Genomic DNA, 24,291 nt, shown 5'->3' on the forward strand with positions numbered 1-24,291 from the left:
TCTGGCGGTGAATGACAAGATGCAGTTGCGGCATTGTCATCAATCTGCTCTTGTATAGATTGAGGTCTCCTTGCGATCTTTGCTTGGAGAGGGTTTCAGTGTTTCCTTCACTCTTCATGCCATAACTCTCAATGTAGTCAATGCACTCTCGAAAAACTGCTGGCAGCTGGATCCCATCATACAGCATAGTCCTCTCAGCAGCCTCGGCTAATGGAACACCAAAGATTGGCCTGAGGGAAGGAGTATCCACCGGAACTGCTTCCTGCTCTGGTGCAGGCTTCTTCTTTTTCTTTTTCTCTTTCCACTGCTTAACAACATCTGCTGCGGTTATATCTTTGGACTTTTTCTCCTTGTGTTTTTCCTCTTTGTGCTTTTCTTCCTTTGGCTTCTCTTTGACCTTAAAGTCTTTTTCTTTCTTCTTGGAGAAACTAGGCTTTTTGAAGACATGGATACCCTTTGGCCTTTTCATCCTTGATGGGCTCTCTGCTTCATCACCTGAGTCATCTGGTCTGCTTATGGCACAGTTTATACGGTAGACTCTCTTGACCAGTTCTAAATCTTCACAAGCTTTGTCACCTAATAGTGAATCAAGTCTTTCAGCCACAACAGAAAACATGAGATGATGCACTTTGTCTTTGACTGTCACTTTAAGTCTGCATACACCTAAGCTATCTATTTTCTGTCCATTATAGCTCTTCAGTAGTACTGACTTTTTCTGTATTTTGGGCTTTTCTTTCATATTTTTTATGTCACTCATACTGATTAAGTTTGCTTTTGCCCCAGTGTCCAGTTTCAATGTAACTAATGCTCCATTTATCTGCAGTGGGATCATCCATTTGTCCACTTTTACTGCATTGACTTTATGTTCAGCATTGTCCATTTCTGAGGGCTGCACATTTTCCGTATTTTTTTGATATCGTCACATGACACCATTCCTACAAAAAATGTCTCACTTTAATCAGTGTCCTCAATCACGCTATCTTCCTTGCGTCTGGCTTCGTACCGAATCCGATGGCTGCAATGTAGAGTTCGAATTGTTGTTTAAAAGTCTGCCAATTGTAGTCGATTTTTTCTGTGAGATTCAAACGCTCTGGTGGCTTCAAATTCTCCATGTCGCTTTTCACAATTTTCAGCAGATCTTCACCACCCTGGTACCATGTTATGTTGATTAATAAATAGACATTCTTATTATGAACACAGCTAGCTTTTGCTAGCTACTTTTATTGAGCACATGTGGACTAGGTACTGTATCTGTGGAGGCTTCCATCTTGACTGCTGCCTTGTGGGTAGCCTAGTGCCTCATGGGTAATGTAGTCTTAATATCATACAGCTGGGTAGTGTAGTCTTATACATACAGCTATATACAGCTCTACGGCTCCACCTAGTGTCCACTATAGAATGACATGTTATTGATCGTTACAATATACATACTTAATCAATATAACAATCTTAACACAGCATATTCCCATTGTTTTTATAATAGTGCAAAATGTGCACCAAAATGTGGGGAAAAAATACAATAATGTATCATTTGTATGGTAAACTAACTGGCAATTTGTTTTTAGCTCAGCTTTGTTCCCTTTCATTCATCAATTTATCATATTTCCTGAAACATAAATACAAACTGAGCTGAACAATGACATTGGAACTGATTCAGTCAAGATTTAGACAAATTGTGTCAACTCCAGTAGAAACTGCACCATTAGACAGACTTGGACATGTTAGCTGTTAAACAATGTGGATATTAGTGGACTTACTTAGGAAAATGTCACTATTTAAGGAATTGTTTGCATTATCAGAATGTGAGCAAGTGCAATTGAACATTCCATTCATTACAAAAAGAGAAAGAAACCCAGACATTTCCCTCTGAGGCTTCCATCCAAGGTGCAAAGGCTATGAACATTGCCTCATGGTGTGAGAGCCCAGCTACAGCGACCCTGGAGATGGCCACACTCTCCAAGGTAGATTGCAAAGTGCTGATGCCATGGGAGATGACTCCTCACAGGCCGGAATCGGACTCCTCCATACTTCCATCCATGATACTGAAACTCCTTGGCAGGCCTTGAAATACTTGGTATAGCTGCTTGTGTGAAGCAAGTGGTTTTCATCTCATAGCTGGGCTTCCGAAGTCCATATCTCCATCCTCCTCAGCAGAGCTGGGAGAGATGCCCACCCTCTGACAAGCTGTCTTCCTGGGCTGTCCCTGCCACCACTATCTGTCGGCTGTTTCACCAAATGCAGACACCTCTAAAACACTCTGTAACCCAGCCGGGATGCCGGTCTCTTCGCTGGTGTTTGGGAGTGATTCAGCGTGTGACCATGCCTCCTCCGAAGGGTTCTCCTTGTCTGAGGTGTCTTTTTCTGTGGGTGCAGCTCCTGAGAAGGACTGAGAGGAAAGATAAAAGGGATAAGAGTTAGGATGGCACTGAGACGCTGGACAATAGCAGGTGACAGGCATCAAAATGCAGCTTGATGTAGTGTGTTTTTCTAAGGTAGATGAAGGGCTCCAAGTAATAGTCAAGAGACCCTGTTCAGAGAAGCTCACAGCCTCAAAATCTCCTATTCTAACATCTCTGGAGGGACCACTGATTTCCAGCACTTGCTGCTCCAGCTCAGAGAGGTTCATGATGTTGGCTGGTCATCCCCCAGTCTTACTCCTCTCCCTGGTGTTGTGTGATATCTTGTCCTGCAGAGAGAGAGAGCGGGGGTGGGGGAGATTGTTAGTGAGTGTCTCCTACAAACGAGAGTGCAGATGTGTGGGGCTTTTGCTTGTGAAAAGAAGCAAAATGGAATCAGGATAAGAATGTTTTGAATGGAAAACCCATGTCTAGAATGCAAAATGAGGAAGTTGCCATGAGGGAAGTTCTTGTTTCTGCAAAGTGTACCAAATGAGTAGAGAATGCTGCAAGTGGCTGCTGCAAGGGAGAGGTGAGTGTGTTTGGAATGAGAATGAGAGTTGGTATAGTGTGCCCTTGTACTGGGTGGTGATGGATGGGAGAGAATTGTTGCGAGTGCTAAGGGAGGAAGCAAAGGACTGTTGCCGTGTGTTGTTGACAGATATGTAGAATTGGAGAGTTGCTATTCTTGAGGTAATTGAAGTGCCTCCTGCACTGCATCCAGGTCCAGATGTTCCTGGAACTGCCAATCTCCGCAATTTCTCTCCATTCCTGGTGCACTTGATTTTTCGGGATCCTTTGCCCACCAGCTGGAAAGAGAACTTCCTTCCTCACCCTGACTTCTTCCAGCAGGACCTCCAGAGAGGCTGAGAGAACCTGGGGGCTTGCCTGTGACTCATCTTTCAGCAGTTTCTTTGTCCACCACTCCAAAGCGCAATCTTGCAGAAGTGAATGCAACCTCGCTGTGAGGCTTTAAATAAGCCTCTGGCTGACCCGCTCCAAAAATGGATGGGTTCCCCCATTGTGTCAGCCAATCAAGTGAGAGACCCATCTGTGAGATTATAATGAGGCTTTGGTAGTTAAATTCCCTGGGTCTGCTTTCTGGTGACATGGGTGAATTTCTAAACCATTCCGATACCCACATACTCTAAGGTAAAATTAAGGCCATAGTCTTATTGCATCTCTTCATCTATGATGTGTAACTAGGGAACATAATTTGACAACGAATGGTTGGGAGTGCAAAAGGGAATCTCCCTTCTCTGGCTCAGGTCCATGTCACCAGATCTGGCTCAAAGACAAGAGTTCTTTTTCCTTTTGAACTTTTTAAAAGCAGTCTGTTTGCTTAAAAAAAACCACTTTCATATACATTGTTGTAGAATTCCTGCATTAATGTTGTCTAACACTAACAATGAACCCTGACAGGATGCCCACTTGTGGAAAAGAGCCATACATAGCATAGCAATATTCAGACAATGACATCAGTGTGACAGATCATAGTTACGTTTACAGCCTTTCTCAGTGTGGATCAGGGTGTGGCTGTGTAATGTCCTTTCACTTATCATAGAATCATAGAATGATCCAGCACAGAAGGAGGCCACTCAGCCCATCATGCCTGTGATGGCTCTTTGGTAGAGGTATCCAATTAGTCCCACTCCTCTGCTCTTTCCCCATAGTCCTACAAATGTTTCCCCTTCAAGTATTTATTCAATTACCTTTTGAAAATTACATTGAATCTGCTTCCCCTACCCTGTTAGATAGTGCATTCCAGATCACAGCTCACTGTGTAAAAAAATGTTTCCTCATGTCACCGCTAGTTGTTTTGCCAATTACGTTAAATCTGTGTCCTCTAGTTACTGACCCTTCTGCCACTGCAAACAGTTTCTCCTTAGTAATTCTATCAAAACTGTTCATGATTTTGAATCCCTCTAACAAATCTCATCTTAACCTTCTCTGCTCTAAGGAGAACAAGCCCAGCTTCTCCAGTCTCTCCATGTAACTGAAGTCCCTCATCCTTGATACCATTCTAGTAAATTTCTTCTGCACCCTCTCTAAGGCCTTGACATCCTTCCTAAAGTGTGGGGCCCAGAATAGAACACAATACACCAGCTGAGGCCGAACCAGTGTTTTATAAAGATTTAGCATAACTTCCTTGCTTTTGTACGCTGTGATTCTATTACTAAAGCCAAGGATCCCATATGCTTTTTTTTAACTAGCTTCTCAACTTGTCCTGCCACTTTCAAAGATTTGTGTACATACACCCCCTTTAAAATTGTACCATTTAGTTCATATTGCCTCTCCTCATTCTTCCTCCCAAAATGTGTCACTTGTTCCCTATGTAATAATCATTTCGCTGTGACATTTAAAATACTAATTTTCCTCAACTTAGCACCCAAAATTACACTTAGTTTTGTACAATTTGAAACATATCACAGATGTTACCTAGTCGAATGCCAATTATGATGCACTGAACAGAAAACACCACAGTTCTGGTGAAATATGGATTTGTCACTGTATTTTAGAGAAATTAAATATGAGGTAGAAATTGGTCCTCATTGCACCCATTTTCCAAGTGGAAAACAGACAAAAAGAATGTTGGGGTGCAACGTCCCACACTCAAACTGCGAATGCGTTATGGGTGCCACCATATTGGTAAAGGCGGCTTTATAGGTGTTCTGGGTGGCTGTGCAAAACAGGTATTATGCCCCATGTATGTAAATAATGTGTCCAGCACCTGTTTTAGGCTAGCTGCAGAAATTGGTGTGTACATAAGCGACTGCCACCAAAAGGGTACGTTTAAAAAAATTTATAACGAAGAAACATCCCAGGAGGGGTAGGATGCGCTCCCGACTTCACCATCCTCTCAACGGCGCCCCCCCCCCACCACCCCCACCATCCTCTCCCAATGCTGCTCTAGCACCCCCACCCTTGACCCCGTCCTGGGACTTACTTTGGACTGCTGCTGAAGAAATGCGTGAGTTGCCCATGGAGGCGCGACAGACAATAAGCCCTGAGGACAAGCTTTGGGCCGGCCTCGGGCATTCCGGGTTGGGGCGATCCCTGCTGGCACGCCACTGGTTATGGACATCAAAAATGAGACTTAACCAATTTTACCCCTTTGAGTCAAAATGAACACTTCAGCCGGAATTTTCTGGGGTTCATGCGGGTGCGCTTGGAGGCGGGTCGGGTGGGAAATTTGAAATATCTTGCAGCGGGTCAGGAACCCGCCGTCATCCCGCCCCCATGTGCCTCTCCCTCGGGCGGGTTTGTCCACGCAGCAGCGACCCGAACGGCAGAGGCAGGCGAGCTAATTGAAATCATTACCCAGGTAGTTGTCAGACCCTTAAGTGCCTTCTTCACTCTACCTTTCAAATTTCCCTGGATGAGCAAGGGAATCACGCAGCTTGGGAACCATGTCTGTGAGCCTGACGTGGCAATTGAGTGGCCATTGATCCAACTCATTAGTACACAGCATGAAAAGTACAATAAAAACTCCAACCTCACAGCTGATCACTTTCCTAAAGCAGATGCTGTTGCTGACTGCATTGGCAGCAGAGATTTAGCTTTCTAAAGGTTGCAAGTGTTTCCTGCAACTTCTGCATCCAGTGTCACCTCATTGGTAGAACCTATCACACCATTGACAGATTGCTTCTGTCATCTCTACTTGACCTGCCATCTATTCCATCAGCATGGGTGCCATTTATACTGTCTCACTTTGGTCCTCAGAATTGGACCATGATGATCCCCAACCCCAGCAGCACCAACAACAACAGCACCAACCTTCTCCTCAACCCCTGATGCTGCACAGAACAGAGGGCATCAGCTCAGGGCTGCACCTCACCAGAGGCGATACCCCCAACACAGGGTATACAGGCAGAGGATGAGCTTCCTCAACACGATGGAGCAGCAGTGCCAAAGGAGGCTCAGGCTATCGCACCAGGTCATCACAGAGAGTTGTGAATGGCGTTGTACACTGTGCAGTCATCAGCGAACATCCCCATTTCTGACCTTATGTTGGAGGGAAGGTCATTGATGAAGCAGCAGAAGGTGGTTGGGCCTAGGACACTGCCCTGTGGAACTCCTGCAGCGATGTCCTGGGGCTGTGATGATTGACCTTGAACCACCACAACCATCTTCCTTTGTGCTAGGTATGACTCCAGCCAGTGGAGCATTTCCCCCCCCCGATTCCCATTGATTTCAGTTTTACTAGGGCTCCTTGATGCCACACTCAGTCAAATGCTGCCTTGATGTCAAGGGCAGTCACTCTCACCTCATCTCTGGAATTCTGTTGCTTTGTCCATGTTTGGACCAAGGCTGTAATGAGGCCTACAAGGCACAAGTAAGGAATGTGATGGAATACTCTCCACTTGCTGTGTGTACCATCTACAAGATGCACTGCAGCAACTCACCAAGGCTTCTTCGGCAGCACCTCCCAAACTTGCGACCTCTTCCACCTAGAAGGACAAGGGCAGCAGGCGCATAGGAAGACCACCACCTCCAAGTTACCCTTCAAGTCACACACCATCCTGACTTAGAAGTATATTGCCAATCCTTCATTGTCGCTGGGTCAAAATCCTGGAGCTCCCTACCTAACAGCATTGTGGGAGTACCTTCACCATACAGACTGCAGCTGTTCAAGAAGGTGGTTCACCACCACCTTCTCAAGGGCAACTAGGGATGGGCAATAAATGCTGACTTTGCCAGCGATGCCCACATCCCATAAATGAATAAAAAACAATCTTGGCCTGATTTACTTAACTTTAAGCATTACAACAATATGGCCGCCACATGCTGTGCCAGGTTGGTACCACCCCATACCAATACCATAAAGCATCCCTACAATGACCAAGCCATTGCTGGAGGTAATGTTATGTCTCACCATTCACTCCAACTCACTAAGCCACTTCCAAAGGTGCACACAAATTTGTCCATGACTGCAAAATGGTGAAAATAAAGATTTTTATCTGTGACATCACAGTAACGGAAACTTTACAGAAACCTTTAATAAAATGCCCAAGTGGCTACCCTTATGAATCTACTTGTGTTTCATCTTTCTTTTTCGCGTGCTTCTATGAGGTGCTACCTCTGTGGCTTCAGTAGAGGTAGAGGCAGCTTCCTCACTTCCCTGCTGTGACTGCTTAGTCACTCTTGGCGGACATCCTGTGGGTTTTGGAGCTTGTGATGGCCCTGCCAAAGTCTGCTCCTCCCGCGACAGTGTAGGGTCAGACTCGGCCATCACGATCCCAGGAGGTATCTGGGGCTCTGACTGAGTGGGTGGGGGAGGGAGGTAAGTGTGAGTGCTTTGAGAGGAGCCCCCACTTGCATGTCCCCTCTCATCATCATCCCTCTCATGGGCCACCCGCAGTTTCCTGCTAACAAGGAGCTCGAGAACACCTTGCTGCACAGCAGTGGGGCCAAGAGGACCCACGTCTATGTTGACATCCCTCCTGGAGAGGACGTCTGGGAGCCTTTGCCATCTATTCTCCATAGATAGCCATCTATCCTCCATAGATAGCCATCTATTCACCATAGAGACCATGTGCTTCTGTGAGTGGCACATTAGCTGCTCCATGCAGGTGGCCATCCTATCCATGGAAGAGCCTATGGTCGCCATCGCCTGCGACATGGTAGTGTTCATGTTGGAGATGGACTCCACCATTCTCTAGACATTTGCAGACATCATGGTAGCCTCTTGCACTTTTTCCTGCACCCCCAGGATCGCCCGCTTTCTGGATGGCCCCCGAGGCTCAGTGTCTGAGCAGAGCTGGGAGCGTTCTGCGCCCTCCAGCGAGGAGTCTCCACTGCTGTTCCCATCTCCTTCATCTGCTCTTGTTCACTTGTGACTTGTGAGACACCAGGTGACAATACTACTCTATCTTGCGTGGGACCCACCGAGGCATGAGTATCTGCGTTGGTGATGGGTGCACTTATGTCTGGTGATGGTGCACCCTCAGAGGCTGCTCTGAGGAGTCGTCTTCCTCTTCCTTCTGGATAGTGCGGGGGAAGAGGGGGATGGGTGCTCTTGATGGACCTGTGGGCGAGTAAAGAGATGAGTTAGATATGTCATATGAAGAATGGGTACAGATACCATTATGCACATGATGAACATTCACTGGCTGCTGACATCATTCCCCATGTGAGTGACTGATGTATGCCATTTAGCTGTATGATATGTAATTCTGTCACCAGGTTGCTGAGATGTCCCCCCCCCTCTCCGTCTCTTACCTCCAGCTGCTCGGCGACTCCAGAGACTTCCAAGGCAGCCTCCTCTGCTGATGTTAGGGTTGCCAATGATGGATTGCCACTTCTGGTTCTCTCCCTCTTATTGTGGGCCCTATTTTCCTGCAAAGAAGACCAGGTTGAGTGAGAGCGATGGAATGAGTGTAAGGAATTAATGGGTTACATCTGTAGAGGGTGACTATGATGGAGTGGGTGGCAATGCCAAGTGGCCTCCTTGTGTGTTGTTAGTTGGTATGATTGCATTAGGATGAGGGTGAGTGTGAGGGGTGGCTAGTCAGATAGGGATGTGATAACGTAGTTAGAGAGAGAGGGATGGGTAGATATGCAAGTAATGTTGGTGTGAGTAAGAATGGGCAGCAGCAGGATTGGGAAGGCAGAGTGATGGGGATGTGATGAGAGGCACAGCAGGATTAAGTTGAGTGTGGCTTTGTACTTAACTTTCCTGATCTAATGAGATCATTGAAACGTTTGCAACACTGCACCCAGGTCCTCCAGACCACATCCCTGCTGTAGAGCTCATCTGCTATTTGGAGCCAGGCTAATTTTGTCTCCTGGGGAGGTCTCTTCTGCCCATTAGAAGGGAAGAGGACCTCCCTGTGTGCTCTCACTCCCTCCACAAGTATATGGAGGGAGTCATCGAAGAACCTGGGTGTGGCCCTCTGTCTCTGTGCAGTCATGTTTGGCACTCTTTGTAGCAGTCCCATTGTGCAGTGTGCTACCTGCACACTCCTAGATGAACCTTCAAATGCAATGTGGCCATGGCTCCCTTTAATCTACCAGTTGAAAACGTGTCATCGCAGATGTCATCAGACCCATACCATTTAATAGGGCCGGGTAACGCGCAGGGCTGCCTTAATAGGCCCCATTAATGGAAAGTCGATCTCAGGAGTGGCATGGTATTAAGAATGGAGTCGCGACCCGATACGGTGACTGCCTGCACCCGACCTGCCCAGGTACAGAAAATTCCAGCCTTAAATTCAGAAAATAATTTTATCAGATTTCTGTGGGCAATTTAAAATATTTCCATATTTCCAGTTTTTACATAAGAGTGATAAAGTGACTTTAGGAATCAGACTCGGTTGAATTCTTTGATATGGGTTTACACTATCATTTGCCATTGGTTCTTGATGTAAGAATATTATCAAGCCCCACCACTGATGCCACGGCTGGCCATTTCTAGTATCACTAGTCGATCTCTGTGGTGTTGCACATGGGTATTCAAAAGTAAGTGCAGTATTCAGGTCAAGCAGTGTTAGTGGGTGGGAATAACTGGACCCACCCACTCAGAATAGGAGGCAGATGGGAAGGAAAAAGCAGGGTTGAGGGAGAAGAGGGCAGGCAGAGGGGGCGGGGGAGGAAAGGTGAAGAATAGAGAAGTATCATAGAATCATAGAATGATACAGCACTGAAGGAGGCCATTCAGTCCATCGTGCCTGTGTTGGCTCTTTGAAAGAGCTATCCAAATAGTTTCACTCCCCTACCCTTTCCTCGTAGCCCTGCAAATTTTTCCCCTTCAGGTATTTATCCAATTCCTTTTTGAAAGTTATTATTGAATCTGCTTCCACCACCCTTTTAGACAGTACATTTCAGATCATAACAACTTGTTGTGTAAAAAAGATTCTCCTCATCTCGCTCCTGGTCCTTTTGCCAATTACATTAAATCTGTGTCCTCTGGTTACTGACCCTTCTGCCACTGCAAACAGTTTCTCCTTATTTACTCTATCAAAACACTTCATGATTTTGAATAACGCTATCAAATCTCCTCTTAATCTTTTCTGCTCTAAGGGGAACAACTCCAGCTTCTCTAGTCCCTCCATATATCGGAAGTCTCGCATCCCTGGTACCATTCTAGTAAATCTCCTCTCTGCTCCCTCTCTAAGGTCTTTACAAAGCCATGGATTCTGTATGCATTTTTAACAGGCTTCTCAACTTGTCCTGCCACCTTCAAAGAGTTGTGCACGTACACCCCTAGGTCTCTTTGTTGGCAGACAGGTGTGCAAGTGGGAGGAGGAGAAAAGGTGATTCGGAGTATGATGTTTTATTGGAGAGAGAGGACCAGGAAAAAAAATAGGCTGCTGGATGGCGTGAAAGTAAGTTGGGGAGAGCAAATAGGTGGCAGTATTTTTTTTAAATTACATTTGTATTTATACCTAATTATTTACCTTCTTATTTATCCAATACCAACATGGCTGCTGGCTAACACAAGAGATTTAGGGGGGAAAATTGGGTTGCTTTGCACCTTCTGTTAACGCCCCCGGGGGACGCTAATGGGGTGCAAAGCACCTAGCACCTAGCACCCTGGTGCACCGCCACTAACGCCTCCCGCGAAATTAAGTGGGAGGTTAGTGGTGGCGGTAGCTGGTAACGCCCCGTGGCACTGCGCCTCCTGCGATGACATCATCACCGTGCGCAGCGCCCCACTTGCGCCCCGGCTGCAAACTTTGGCTGCACCCCTTAACTTATCGGCAGACGATATGTCCAACAGGGTCAGGGTGGCGTCAGTGCAGCCGCGGCGGCGGCATTTAAAGGGGCAGGTGTCAGGTGGCCATTGTTTTTTCTGGCTGTTTCCAGCACCTGCCCCCTTCCCCTCTTTCATTTGGGGTGCCGACCACGATTGCTCAGCATGGCACTCCTCTTGAGTGACAGGCTGCTTTCCTGGCACCCCGCTCGCCGGTAGTCCAGCAGGGCCCCGGTGCACGCAGCGCTAGACCCCTCCCGTTTAATCGCTGTTGCACGTAGCGCTGCGATATTTAGTGGTGGTGCGCCAGGAAGGATGGGCAGTGCTTCTTGTAGTGACCTGCCTCCTGCTTGGAACACTACTACTGATTTTACGGCGCAGGGGCTCTAACGTTTTCAGGGCGCTGAAGTTAGCCTTCACCAATTTTTCCCCCTTAGGCTGTTCAACAGTGACACTCACTGGACAAAGCCTGAAACTGCATGCAGACTCAACCTTTTTGTAACATGGGCCCTGAAATTAGGATCAGGAGCTTGCCGCGCGTGCAAGCCCCCGATGTTCACTTACCCGGCGCGCTGACATTTTAATTCTGGCCCGCATTGCATTTCCTCTCACTGGCCCGCTTGAGGTACTGCCGCGCTGTGCGTGCATGACCCAGCGGCGTACTTAGTGCGATGAGCCGGCTGGGATCACGTGAGCACAGGGCAACCAATGGGAGGTTGCAAAAGTTCATTCATGAGTTTGACAGTAAGAGCTGTCAAACTCATGAAAATTCCTGGCCCCAAAACACTACTTAAACCTGAAAGAAAATTAAAAAAAACATTGCACTACTTAAATGAACCATAAAGAACTCTGAAAAACTATTTTAAACAATAATTTTAAAATTTGAAAAAAAAAAATTATAAAAAATCGGGGCTAAAACTAAACTTACCTTACTGTAAATTCTTTAAAAATAACAAACCTGTGGAAAAAAAATTCTCAATTGTATAATAGACCACTTACCTGTAAAACTAAGTACTTACGTGTGGTTTTTCTATGCGTAAATACCGGAAGCCTTTACACACGCGCAACTCTCTAAAAATAGAGGAAATCCAAGTCGCACGCGCTGCCCGATACCGCGCACGTGTTCAGCCTCTTAACCCCTTGGGTCAGAGGACAGGAAATGCCGGTTTTCAGCGCATGCGCTGTGCATGCTGAAAACCGGCAATTCCTCCGGGCACACGCGTGAGTACACCATCCTTACTCACGCGTTGTGCCCGGAATTACTCGGCCATGAACTCCCAGTATACCATCTATTAGCTATTGTTTTAACAGCTAACGTTATGTGATATTTAACATTGAAATCCCTATATACCCTTCAGGTGTAACTGATACTACAGCTAAAATTTTTATAATGGGTTTGTCCATAGATAAAGCATGACATAGAAGTTTTGAAATGGGATGTTGTAACCCACTCAACATTTTTAATATATAATGCATATATTTCCATGCACCACTTTGTTGAATTGTTTATTGTATTCTGAAAAATATATCAAAAATAATTATTCAGTATTACAGGTGTTATGAATCACATATGTCATGCTCATTCATGTGATATGATCACTGTTATGGGGCTAAGCTTAACCTTTGTGCAGTCTTGTCACTTGTAAGTTAACCATTTACACAAATAAAAAGAACATTAAAAAATCCAGAGCCAGAAAAGGCCACATTCAGTCCATAAAGCCTGCCCTGCCTGGACTCTCCACCCAGATCACCTGCTGAGCTCTTACTTTAGCAAATACTCATTTCCTTCCCTGACCTCCCCTGATAATATCTCGAACTCTCAACCCCTCTTTTCAACAGATATTGATGGCGCTCATTTCTAAAGATGCCGGTTGACCTGGAATCAGTTACCTTCTCTGGGGATGTGTTCCACATGTCCACTGTGCTATAGGAAAAGAAGGTTCTAAAACTTCATTCTCCAACCTCCATAATCTCCAGCTTATCCTATCCTGCACTAAGTCCTAGTGGTATATCATCCCTGTCCTCACTGACCTGCATGGGCTCCTTGTCCACCAATGACTCAAATTTAAAATCCCCATTCTTTTCTTCAAATCTCTTATTCTCTTCACCTACGCCCCCACCCCAACCCCTTCACCCAATCCTTGGCGACAGAATCTTCAGCAGCCTGGATCCTACAGTATGGAATTCCTCCCTAAACCATCCCACCTTTCCACCTCACTCACTTCCCTAAAACCATCCTGGAACCCCATCTTTTTGACCCAGGTTTGGTCACTCCTCCTAGTTTCTCCTTCCTTGGTTTGGCATTGACTTTCCTTGCACAGATCTGTGAAGCCCCTTGGAATATTTTTTACTTTTAAAGTGTTGTATAAATGCAATTTGTTTGAAGCTTGTGAGAGTTGTAATTTTATCCTCCAGTCCTCAAACTCATTGTCCAAGATAAAGAGCTTGTTTACTTCCACCTCATCTATACTTTTCATTATTTTGAAGATCTGTATCATATTTCCCCTCCCCATTCCCCCAACCCCCGCTTCGCCTTCAGTAAATATACATTGGGCTGGATTTTAACTCAGGTGCGGGCTGGTGTCGTGTTATCCGAATTTCGTGTTTCCCACATGAATGGATGTGGGAGATTGATGCAATTTTAACTTAAGTGGCCAATTGATTTCCAATGTGTGGGAAGCCTTTGCAAATGGGTTTTTTCATGACGGAAAGTCCCCTCCGATGACGTCACCATTGCTGCTGCATTTAAGGTCCACAGCAAACCTTGCTTCTTCTGCAGACGGCCAAGCTTCTTGAGTGTGCAGTTTGAGGGAGCTGCAGCAAAAATGACAAACGGGAGGGCAAGATCAGCTCCTCGCTTTGACGAGGTGGCACTGCAGGCATTAGTGGAAGGGGCTAGGGCCAACAGGGAGGAAGAGGCCTCCCACTCAGACCAAGGCAGTGTGGATGCAGGTGGCTGAGGAGGTCAACTCCTTGGGAGTCACCCACAGAACCTGGATACAGTGCAGGAAAAGATTTCATGACATTCAGTGCACTGGAAAAGTGAGTATGAATTTCCCATCACCCTCAATCTGATCCCCATTGCCTTTCCTCAACAGCACTTAGCTTTAGCAATCTCTTCCTCCACATCCCACTTGACACTGACATCCATGCACCCTTACCCATTCCCTCTCTCTCTATGCTCACATTCACATAACTATTCGACCATGCAGCCCTCACACTCCCTATCACTGATGCTTTGAACACAACTGACAACACACAGGGAGGGCCCTTGGTCTTGCAACCTCACTCCATCTTTGTCTCCTTCTAAGTATCTATGCTATGCAATCTCTACACTCACTCCTTCATTCTCACTCAACCTCCAATTGTCTCCCTCATTGCAGGAAAAGAGAGCTCACAACAAGAGAGAGCGAGCCAGGACAGGAGGAGGGACAGCCTCATTAACCCACCTGACCCCCTGGGAGGAGGCCGTCCTGGAAATTATGGGCATTGAGGATGATTCGCGCGTGGGGGATGGACAGACGGGTGGAACACAGCAAGCTGGTGACAGAAAAGTTTCCCATCTCTCTCTTTGACATTGCATGAGTCGCTGATAATGATTGTGAAGCTCTAACAGATGGACTTATGAGCATCTGCAAAAAGCTATGTGCATGTAGCCTTTGCATCACATCTCTGACACTTTCCTTTACTCCCCCACAGGACCATCACAAGCATCCATCCCCCCTAGCCAGGAAGAAGAGGCTGAGCAGCCAGACTCCTCAGAAGAAGCTGCAACCTCTGAGGGTGCAGCATCAGCAGAATTCAGTGCACCAAGCACCAGCGCAGACATCCACACCTCGGTGGGACTTTGGGGACAGAGAGTAGTGTTGTTACCTGATGTATCACAGCTCACAAGTGAGCATCAGCAGATTATGGAGACAGGGACAGCAGTGGAGAGTCCTAGTCGGAGGGAGCAGGACTCTGCCAGCTCGGCTCAGCAGCATGTCGACCCTCTGCCTCTGGGTCCATCCATAAGATCAGAAGTGATGGAACTCCAGGCACAGATGCAGGAGTCTCTGGCAGGTTTTGTCTCTAGGGTTGCTGCAAGTGTGAAGTGAATGGAGGGGTCCATAGCGAACATGAGCAGAGCCTTTGTAGAGTCATTGGCGCATGAACGCATCACCACGGAAAGGGTGGCTACCTCCGTGGAAACGATTGCTACCTCCGTGGTAAGGCTGGCTACCGTACAGGAGAGGATGGCTACGGTAGAGGAGAGGAGGGTTATGGCCATGGAGGAGCTTAGTCGCCAGGGTATGGAAAACATGGTCATTGTTCAGAATAGAATGACATCTCTTGAGGAGCGATGGGCATCTATTGAACAGAGAAACCAGACCTTCATGGAAGTCCTTCTGAATAGGACTGCCATTGCAGATGCGGGTCCCCATGGCCCCTCTGATGTGCAGCAAAGTGCTCTCCAGCTACTTGCAGGCGCTGAGGGGGACCTCTCCCATGAGAGGGAGGTTGGTGGCATACCTCAAGGAAGTGGGGGCTCCTCTCCAAGCGCTCACACTTCCATGCCACTGCAGAGCCCTCGGTTAGAGCCCCACCGGAGTCCACACCCAAGTGAGATAGGCGTCTCAACCCCTGCACAGCCGCAGGAGCAGCAGACTGTTGATGAGCCCTCACAGGCTCGCAATCCCAGAGGACGCCCGCCAAAGGTATTGAGACAGGAGCAGCAGGAAAGTGAGCAAGGGGCCTCCACATCTGCTGAAGCCACAGGGAAGCACTATGTAGGAGCACGCGCAAGAGGAAGATAAAGCACAAGTAGTCACAAGGGTAGTCACTTGGGTGGAATTTTGTGTTTAGTGTAAAAATGCCATCACGTCGTAATTGTACATAAAAATGCTGATGGCAAATGTTGCAGTTGTGGCATCTGTCATTTCGCTATTGGGACTTCCACATTGAGGCCTTAGATATACTTGCAACTGTCAGTATGGTGGTCGGAGTGCTAGGAATCCTTTGGTTCTTGGCCATTGTCAATGCTCTGTTAAGAAGCTGCGAGGCAAAAGTGTTTGATTGACTAGGCTAAGCAAATCTGGCCAGGATGTGTGCGTTCCTTGCATCCCGGGCAGCAATGTTCTCGCATAATGCTGCCGCTGGTTGATCGGCCTCTGCAGGATGGTCGTTTTCGCTCTCCTCCTCCTCCTCCTCCTCCTCATCTGAGGAGGATATGTGAGGAGCCACTTGGTCCTCAGGAATCTGCAAGCCACGGCGCTGTGTCATGTTGTGAAGTGCACAGCAAACCACGACAATTCTGGAGACCCTGGCTGCTGAGTACTGCAGGGCTCCACCTGATCTATCCAGGCATCTGAAGCGCATCTTCAGCAAACCGATGGTTTGCTCGATTATGGCTCTGGTGGACATGTGGCTGGAGTTGTAGCTCTCCTCAGCATCGTTGGATGGTCTCAACGGCCTCATTAGCCAAGTCCTCAGGGGATAGCCCTTGTCTCCAAGTAGCCATCCGTTAATTTGGTCTAGCGGCCTGAATAGCGGAGGCACACTAGACTGGCCCAGTATGAAGGAGTCATGGCAACTGCCAGGATACATGGCACAAACATGCAAAATTTCCTTCTTGTGGTCACACACCAGCTGAACGTTAAGGGAGTGGAAGCCCTTGCGGTTGACAAAAATACCTGGATTGCGATGGTGTACCTTAAGGGCCACATGTGTGCAGTCAATGACACCCTGCACCCTTGGAAAGCCTGCCAGATGAGCTGATCCAACTGCTCACGCCGTGACACTTGCTCGATCCTTGGTGAAATGGATGTGATTGTGCGCGAGGGCAAAGGGGGCATCGGTTACCTGCGTGATGCAAGTGTGTGCGGTCGCCTGGGAGATGCCGCTGATGTCTGCTGCTGATCCCTGGAATGAGCCTGAGGCAAAAAAGTTGAGTGCGGTGGTGACTTTGACGGCCACTGGTAATGCTTGTCCACCTGGTCCTCTGGGCAGCAGGTCTTGTTGCAGCATTGCACAGATGTCAGTCACTACCTGTCGCAACAGTCGGAGCCGCCTTTGGCACTGCTGCTCAGACATGTTGAGATAGGTGACCCTGCATCTGTAGACCCTGTTTGGGGGGTATCTCCTGCGCCGACGGGCTTCCAGGTGCTGGCCCCTTCTGCTGCTGCTGTTGCTGGTGCTGCTATTGTTCCTGGTTCTGCTGGTGCCAGGGCTGGTGCTCGATTTCCTCTAATGCCCAGATGGGAAGGAAATAAATGGCTCCCATGCTTCTGGTATATGCCTCTGTTGAGGAAGCGCTGAGTGAAGGTGGCGAGAGGGGTTTCCCAGGTCACACTGGAGATGGCTGTGAGGCTCCAACCTTCCACAGGTATGGTTAAGCCTTCTAAAAGTTGCCCCAGACCTGAGACCACTTAAGTCCTGTCACCTGCAAATGATGGCTGATCAAATCTCCTCTTTAATGGTTGACCTGCAGTTGATAGTCAGCAATCCAATAGTGCTCCCAGGTTTCACATTCGTGTTTCCCACCAGGCGTGTTTTACGTGGGAAAAGGGTTAAATTTGCAATGGCCTTTTAAAATAGGATTATAGGGGCCATTTAGTGGTTATTAAGGGCCTTAAAGACCAGTCCCGCCTGTTGGATGCAGGACGGAGTCTGGACCATCAGATACGCCTTAGTTAAAATTGCTCGGAGTCAGGAACCAGGCGCGAGGGGTGGGTTCCGCTCACCAGTTTTTGCGATTTTAACCCCCCGCATGCCTCCAAGCCCGACTCCACGGCTCAATGAAAATCGAGCCCATTTAGTCACTTGAGCCTTGTGGAGATAGCTATGTGGATGGTCCTGACTGTACATTGACGTAAGTACAACATTCAAAAGGTTAAATAACATGTCTTCAGCTAAACAGATCATTGTATACTCTAGTAAATGTGTGTTCTGTTTCTGTTCAGATAATCTTTGTTACCAAGGATTTCATTTCCTTTGTAATTTCTTTGTTGAGGTAACTCGTTGGCAGAGATTCTTCCCATTCGTCTGGCAGGATTTGACATTCAATGCATTATCAATACTTTCCTAATGAGAGCACACTGCTGATTTTTTCACTGGTTTCTATCTGTTCATTTGAGTTTTCGTTACTTTCTGTGCCTTGAGTCCCTTGAGGAAGAATCTCGTTATTGAATATATTTTTTCTTTTTTTTCTCCCGAGCAGGTTTTTAAAACAATTTCCAATGAAGAAGCTGTTCAAGGTCAGGGAAGTCGGAGACTGATCAGTTTTACACTGTCAGGTACGGTGATCTTTAAAGTACACCCACCTCTAACCTTCAACCTCAGAGCAACGATTGTCTTTGTAGAGATTTTCTCTCCCCCTCCTTTCTTGAATAGCAGGGTTACATTTGCTACCTTCCAATTGGCTGGGACCATTCTAGAATCTAGGGAATTTTGGAAGATCACAACCAATGCATCCACTATCTCTGCAGCCACCTATGCAGATCCTTCCTTACATTCTAGTACTATATGCCATCAGCCTTGAAATGTCAAAAAAAATAAAAGAGTGGAGTTAGTAATTGTGAAGTCTGCCCAGTTTACAAGCTTACCTCATATCAATGTAATATTAAGAAAAAAATATATTTACCTGATTGCATTAGTTTCTGATCATTATAACTTGTAATATGAACAATTTATTTTGCGACTATGTGCAATTGATTGTAAAGAAAGATGCTATCAGCATAGCTCATTGTAGGTGTTAGTTATTTATATATAAATAAATATGTACATCTATCAAATGTTAATATTGAAAGTAATAGTAATATAGGCAAATGCAATTTTCTTTTTTTTATTCAGAACTGGAGTGGGTTGACATCCACGAGCACAGCTAACTTAGAGGTTAATAGAACAATAAATATATGGCCACAAAAGGAATCTGACCTTTGATAAAATTCCTGGGGTAAAATTTCTACAGAGTTCTCCCGATCTCGGCAAAATATCTGGACAAATGGCACAAATGGCTGTTTCTGCCATTTCTCCAGAGTTTCTGCCGCTGTTAAGGTGAGAGATCGAGAGAAGCCCACAGAAATTCCAGGCACCTTTTTGTTACAGCCCACATTTAGATTTCTTTATTAGACTAGAACTTGAAATTCTCTCAGCTGGCATTCTGCTTCTGCCCTACTTGTAACACCATTCATCTGAGTGGTCGCCAGATCACAAATTAATTACAGATGAGGAAGCCAGTCAGTGAATGTTAATTTATCCAATATCCATAATTTGCACATATATAGTGCCTTTAACATAGAATAATATCCCAAAGCTTTCACATATGTGTAATAAAAAAATAGGCACCAAACCAAAAGAGGAAAGTTTTGGAGCTGTGACCAAAAGCTTGGTCAAAGAGGTTGGTTATAAGGGGGATCTTAAAGGAGGAGCAGGAGGTGGAGGGGAGCATGGGTTTAGGGATAGAATTATTGAGCATGGGGCCTAGGTCACTGAAGGCAGAATCACCAATGGTGGGGTGAAGGGAGGGGGGTTGCACCAAGAGGTCACAGTTGGAGGAACAAAGAGTTTACAGAGATAACAAGGGGTAAGGCCATGAAGGGATTTAAACATGAGGGTGAGAATTTTAAATTGAATGCGTTGAGTGACTGGGAGCCAATGTAGGTCAGCACACAGAGGAGTGGTGGTTGTGTTGGATACAGTATAGGCAGCAGAGATTTGGATGAGCTGAAGCATTGCGTGTATAATCTGGTGCTAATGGTTGCAAATGAGCTGTATACTGTGCAATGGAGCATGCAAGGTTAAATGGGTGCAATTTATAACCCCCCTGGACCTTCAGAAATCCTGTCATTCGGTAAAATTGCACTGCTCTCTTATGCTGTTGCCAGTTGCCCAAGAGAAGGAGATGAAATTGGTAACTCGAGTAAACAAGGCATTTTTAAAATTCATTCACGGGATGTGGGCGTCGCTGGCAAGGCCAGCATTTATTGCCCAACCCTGATTGCCCTTGAGAAGGTGGTGGTGAGTCGTCTTCTTGAACCGCTGCAATCCTCATGGTGAAGGTACACCCACAGTGCTGTTAGGTCGGGAGTTCCAGAACTTTGACCCAGCGACAATGAAGGAACGGTGATATATTTCCAAGTCAGGATGGTATGTAACTTGGAGGGGACCTTGGAGGTGGTGGTGTTCCCATGCGCCTGCTACCCTTGTTCTTCTAGGTGGAAGAGGTCGTGGGTTTGGGAGATGCTGCCAAAGAAGCCTTGGCAAGTTGCTGCAGTGCATCTTGTAGATGGTACACACTGCAGCCACAGTATGCCGGTGGTGGAGGGAGTGAATGTTTAAGGTGGTCGATGGGGTGCTAATCAAGCAGACAGCTTTGTCCTGGATGGTGTCGAGCTTCTTGTGTTGTTGGAGCTGCACTCATCCAGGCAGGTGGAGAGTATTCCATCACAGTCCTGACTTGTGCCTTGTAGATGGTGGAAAGGGATTGGGGAGTCAGGATCTCTGCCCATTTAAGGCATCTCTCAAATTTCCAGTGCTCAATTTGATGAGTACAGGAAACTCCATCGTAAAACAGATGGTAGCTTCATTTCAATATGTTAATGCTGTCCTGATGGCATAAGTTCAATGTTCCCGATGCACTCGCCTAAGTCCAATTCATCTACGCACCCGTATAAAATGTGTTTGGGAACTGTAATGATATCAGCAAATAGTGATGGTATTTGCCTGTTTGATTATGATGCCTTACCAGCATGTTTGCCTGATTGATTACTTATGCCTGACCAGCAGAGGGCGTGTGAGAGACAAGCAGTTTAGTTTTACTTTCGTTTTAGATGGATCTCTAAGATGGTGTCTCCTGTAATGCTGTTAACTGAGTTGAACAAACTTTAGATAAAAAGACATCTCTTTCATGAATGTGTCATCATTGAACCCACCTACAAGTCGATACATGGTGTCAGAAGTGATTGAAAGAGATGAAGAGGAAAAATCTGAAGTTAAATCAGCTCTCCACATATTAGCAAGCCAAAAGAGAACATCGTTGCTTACCATTGGAGAATAGCTAACGAAGTGAAAAAATGGAAGGTTTACACCCACCGGCGAAGCTTCAGTTGACAGGTAATGTGGCTGAAAATTGGAGGAGGTTCAAACAACATTTGGAGTTGTATTTATCAGCAATCGGAGCTGACGAGAAAAGTGATAAAATGAAAGCGTCAGTGTTCTTACATGTCGTGGGTGATGAAGCGCTGGAGGTGTATAATAACTTCACATTCGCTGCTGATGGAGACAAAATGATGCTAGATAAAATAATGGAACAGTTTGAGGCCTACTGCATACCTAAACGTAACGTGACGTTTGAGAGGCACAGATTTTTCACATGTGTACAGAAAACGGGTGAGACTATTGATCAGTATGTGACTGAACTGAGAAACCGAAGCAAAACATGTGAATTTGGGGGACTGACAGACTCGCTGATAAAAGACAGACTGGTGTGTGGTATTCCAGATAATGGTCTAAGGGAAAGACTGCTAAGAGAGCAAGATCTAGACCTGGGAAAAGCCATAGCACTGTGTAGGGTTACAGAGACTGTGAAGTCGCAGGCAAAGGAGCTGTTCAGTGACAGTAGCTGCAACGTGGGTGCAGTGAGTAAGAACGGACACAAACCGTTTAACAAAAAGAGCGCCAATGTGAAAAAAGAGGCGTGGCCAGCGAACAAAAATGAAAGGGGCAATCGAAAGTCATGTGGTCGATGCGGTACACAGCATACACCAAAAAAGTGTCCAGCATATGGTAAAAAATGCAATAGTTGCAACAAAAACAACCATTATGCCCATTGCTGTAAGAACCAAGCGCAACAAAGCAAGGTCCATGCAGTAGATGAAAGCGAGATAGAGGAGTTCTATGTAGATGTTGTGTCTGAAAACAAAAAAGAAAAAAGAGACTGGATGTTGACACTAAAAGTGAATGACATACATATTCCATTTAAATTGGATACTGGAGCACAAGTTAATGTGATATCAGAGACTGATTTTAAGAAAATTAGACCCAGACCAAAGATACATGGAATAAAAGTGAAAGTGACAGGATACTCAGGTACTGATATATCAGTGAAAGGAAGACGCATTGTCAAAGTAACACACAAGGACAGAGAGCACACGCTAGCATTAATCATGGTGCCAAAGGATGTGCAAGCCATACTAGGTTTAAAAGCCTGTGAGAGACTGAACCTGGTAAAGAGAGTCCTCGTTGTGGAAAGCGAAGGAGAGAGAGTCTATGATGAACTCATGAAAGAGTACAACGACCTATTTAAGGGTCTAGGCTGCATTCCAGGAGAACACACGATCAGAGTAGATAAAAGTATGACACCGGTTATACATCCATGCAGAAAAGTTCCGTTTGCTCTTCAAAAGCAACTGAAGGCAGAGTTGGACAGGATGGAAAGCCTGAACGTGATTCAGAAGATAGATGAGCCAACTGAGTGGGTGAGTTCCCTCGTCGTAGTGGACAAAAAGAATGGAAAGCTCAGAATTTGCCTGGATCCAAGAGATCTAAACAGAGCAATAAAGAGAGAGCACTTCAAGCTTCCTACACGTGAGGAAATCATGTCACAGTTTGCAAATGCAAAGTATTTCAGCAGGTTAGATGCATCATCAGGATTTTGGCAGATGAAATTGGACGAGGCAAGTTCAAGACTGTGCACGTTCAACAGTCCATTTGGCAGATACAGATTCCTAAGGTTACCATTTGGCATTGCCTCAGCTCCTGAAGTGTATCACAAAACTATCCATATGATCTATGAGCATCTGGAGGGAGTTGATACATCAATGAATGACATCATAGTATGGGGAACCACGAGAACTGAGCATGACGAGAGACTGAAAAAAGTGCTGGAAGCAACAAGGAAAACAAACCTGAAGCTGAATAGAGAGAAATGCCAGCTCGGGGTGACAGAACTGACATTCGTGGGAGATATCCTTAGCAGTGAGGGCATCAGACCAGATCCCAGAAAGGTGTCCGCCATTGAGAATATGCCAAAGCCACAATGCAAAAAGGACGTGCAGAGGTTTAATGAAATGATCAACTACATGGGTAAATTCACATCCAACCTCTCAGAAAAGATGGCACCACTGAGAAGACTAACTGAAAAGAACATAGTATGGGAATGGAACCTTGAGCATGAGAAGTCATGGAGCGATCTAAAGAAACTGCTCACAGAGGAACCAGTTCTGAGGTTTTATGACCCAGCGAGACCCATCAAGATATTATCAGATGCATCACAGAGTGGGCTCGGTGCCGTTCTTCTGCAAAAATATGACTACTGGCAACCTATTGCATATGCATCGCGCTCAATGACAGACGCGGAGACGCGATATGCTCAAATAGAAAAGGAGCTGCTCAGCATCACATACGCCTGTGAAAGATTTCACCAGTTTGTGGCAGGACAAGCAATCAATGTAGAGACTGACCATAAGCCCTTGATTGCATTGTTCCAAAAGCCACTAAATAGCTGTCCGCTTAGAATACAAAGAATGATGATCAGGCTGCAACGCTATACACTGAATGTTGCATACACACCGGGTAAGCTGATGTATACAGCAGACACGTTGTCCAGAGCTGTTGACCCAAGTGAGCCCGCAAACACCAAAATGGATGAAAAAGTGAACGCCTACGTGGACATGATCACAAGTGCACTGCCCATAGCAGATGCAAAAATGGAGCTCATAAAGACTGAGACAAACAAAGATGAAACAATGAGACGACTGAGGAAAAGCATCTTGGATGGATGGCCCAACATGAAGCAAGACTGCTCACCTGACATGGCAGAGTACTGGAACTGCAGGGCGGAACTATCAGTGGTCGAAGACATCATCTACAAAGGAAGTAAAATAGTTATCCCAAAGAGTCTGAGAAAAGAGATGCTAAAAAGGATCCATGGAGGACATCTGGGAATCGAAAAGTGTAAGAAAAGAGCACGAGAGGTGATGTACTGGCCACAAATCAACCAAGATGTGACAAATGAGGTGTCAAACTGCACAATATGCCTGAAATATCGAGCAAGCAATCCGATAGAACCACTAAAGCCACACCCAGCGCCAGACAGACCTTACCAGAAGGTAGGCGCTGACCTATTCGTATGTCAAGGGAAGGACTATCTTGTAGTCACAGACTATTACTCCCTGTATCCAGAGGTTTGTAGACTGTACACCACCACTGCAGATGCTGTGA

At 46.2% G+C, this 24,291-nt stretch overlaps 1 protein-coding gene across 1 annotated transcript in view; it reads left to right on the forward strand.

The window, feature by feature from the left end:
- hecw1b (HECT, C2 and WW domain containing E3 ubiquitin protein ligase 1b) overlaps window positions 1-24,291 on the forward strand; it is a 773,289-nt gene that overhangs the window by 228,827 nt on the left and 520,171 nt on the right. Inside the window, exon 5 of the mRNA XM_085988048.1 lies at window positions 18,290-18,365. Coding sequence (XP_085844174.1) covers window positions 18,290-18,365 — 76 coding nt within the window. The remainder of the gene's footprint in view (window positions 1-18,289; window positions 18,366-24,291) is intronic.

Source organism: Somniosus microcephalus, chromosome 5 (genome assembly GCF_052327205.1).
Source record: "Somniosus microcephalus isolate GS21.2 chromosome 5, FLI_Smic_1.0, whole genome shotgun sequence".
In the NCBI taxonomy this organism is placed as follows: domain Eukaryota; kingdom Metazoa; phylum Chordata; class Chondrichthyes; order Squaliformes; family Somniosidae; genus Somniosus; species Somniosus microcephalus.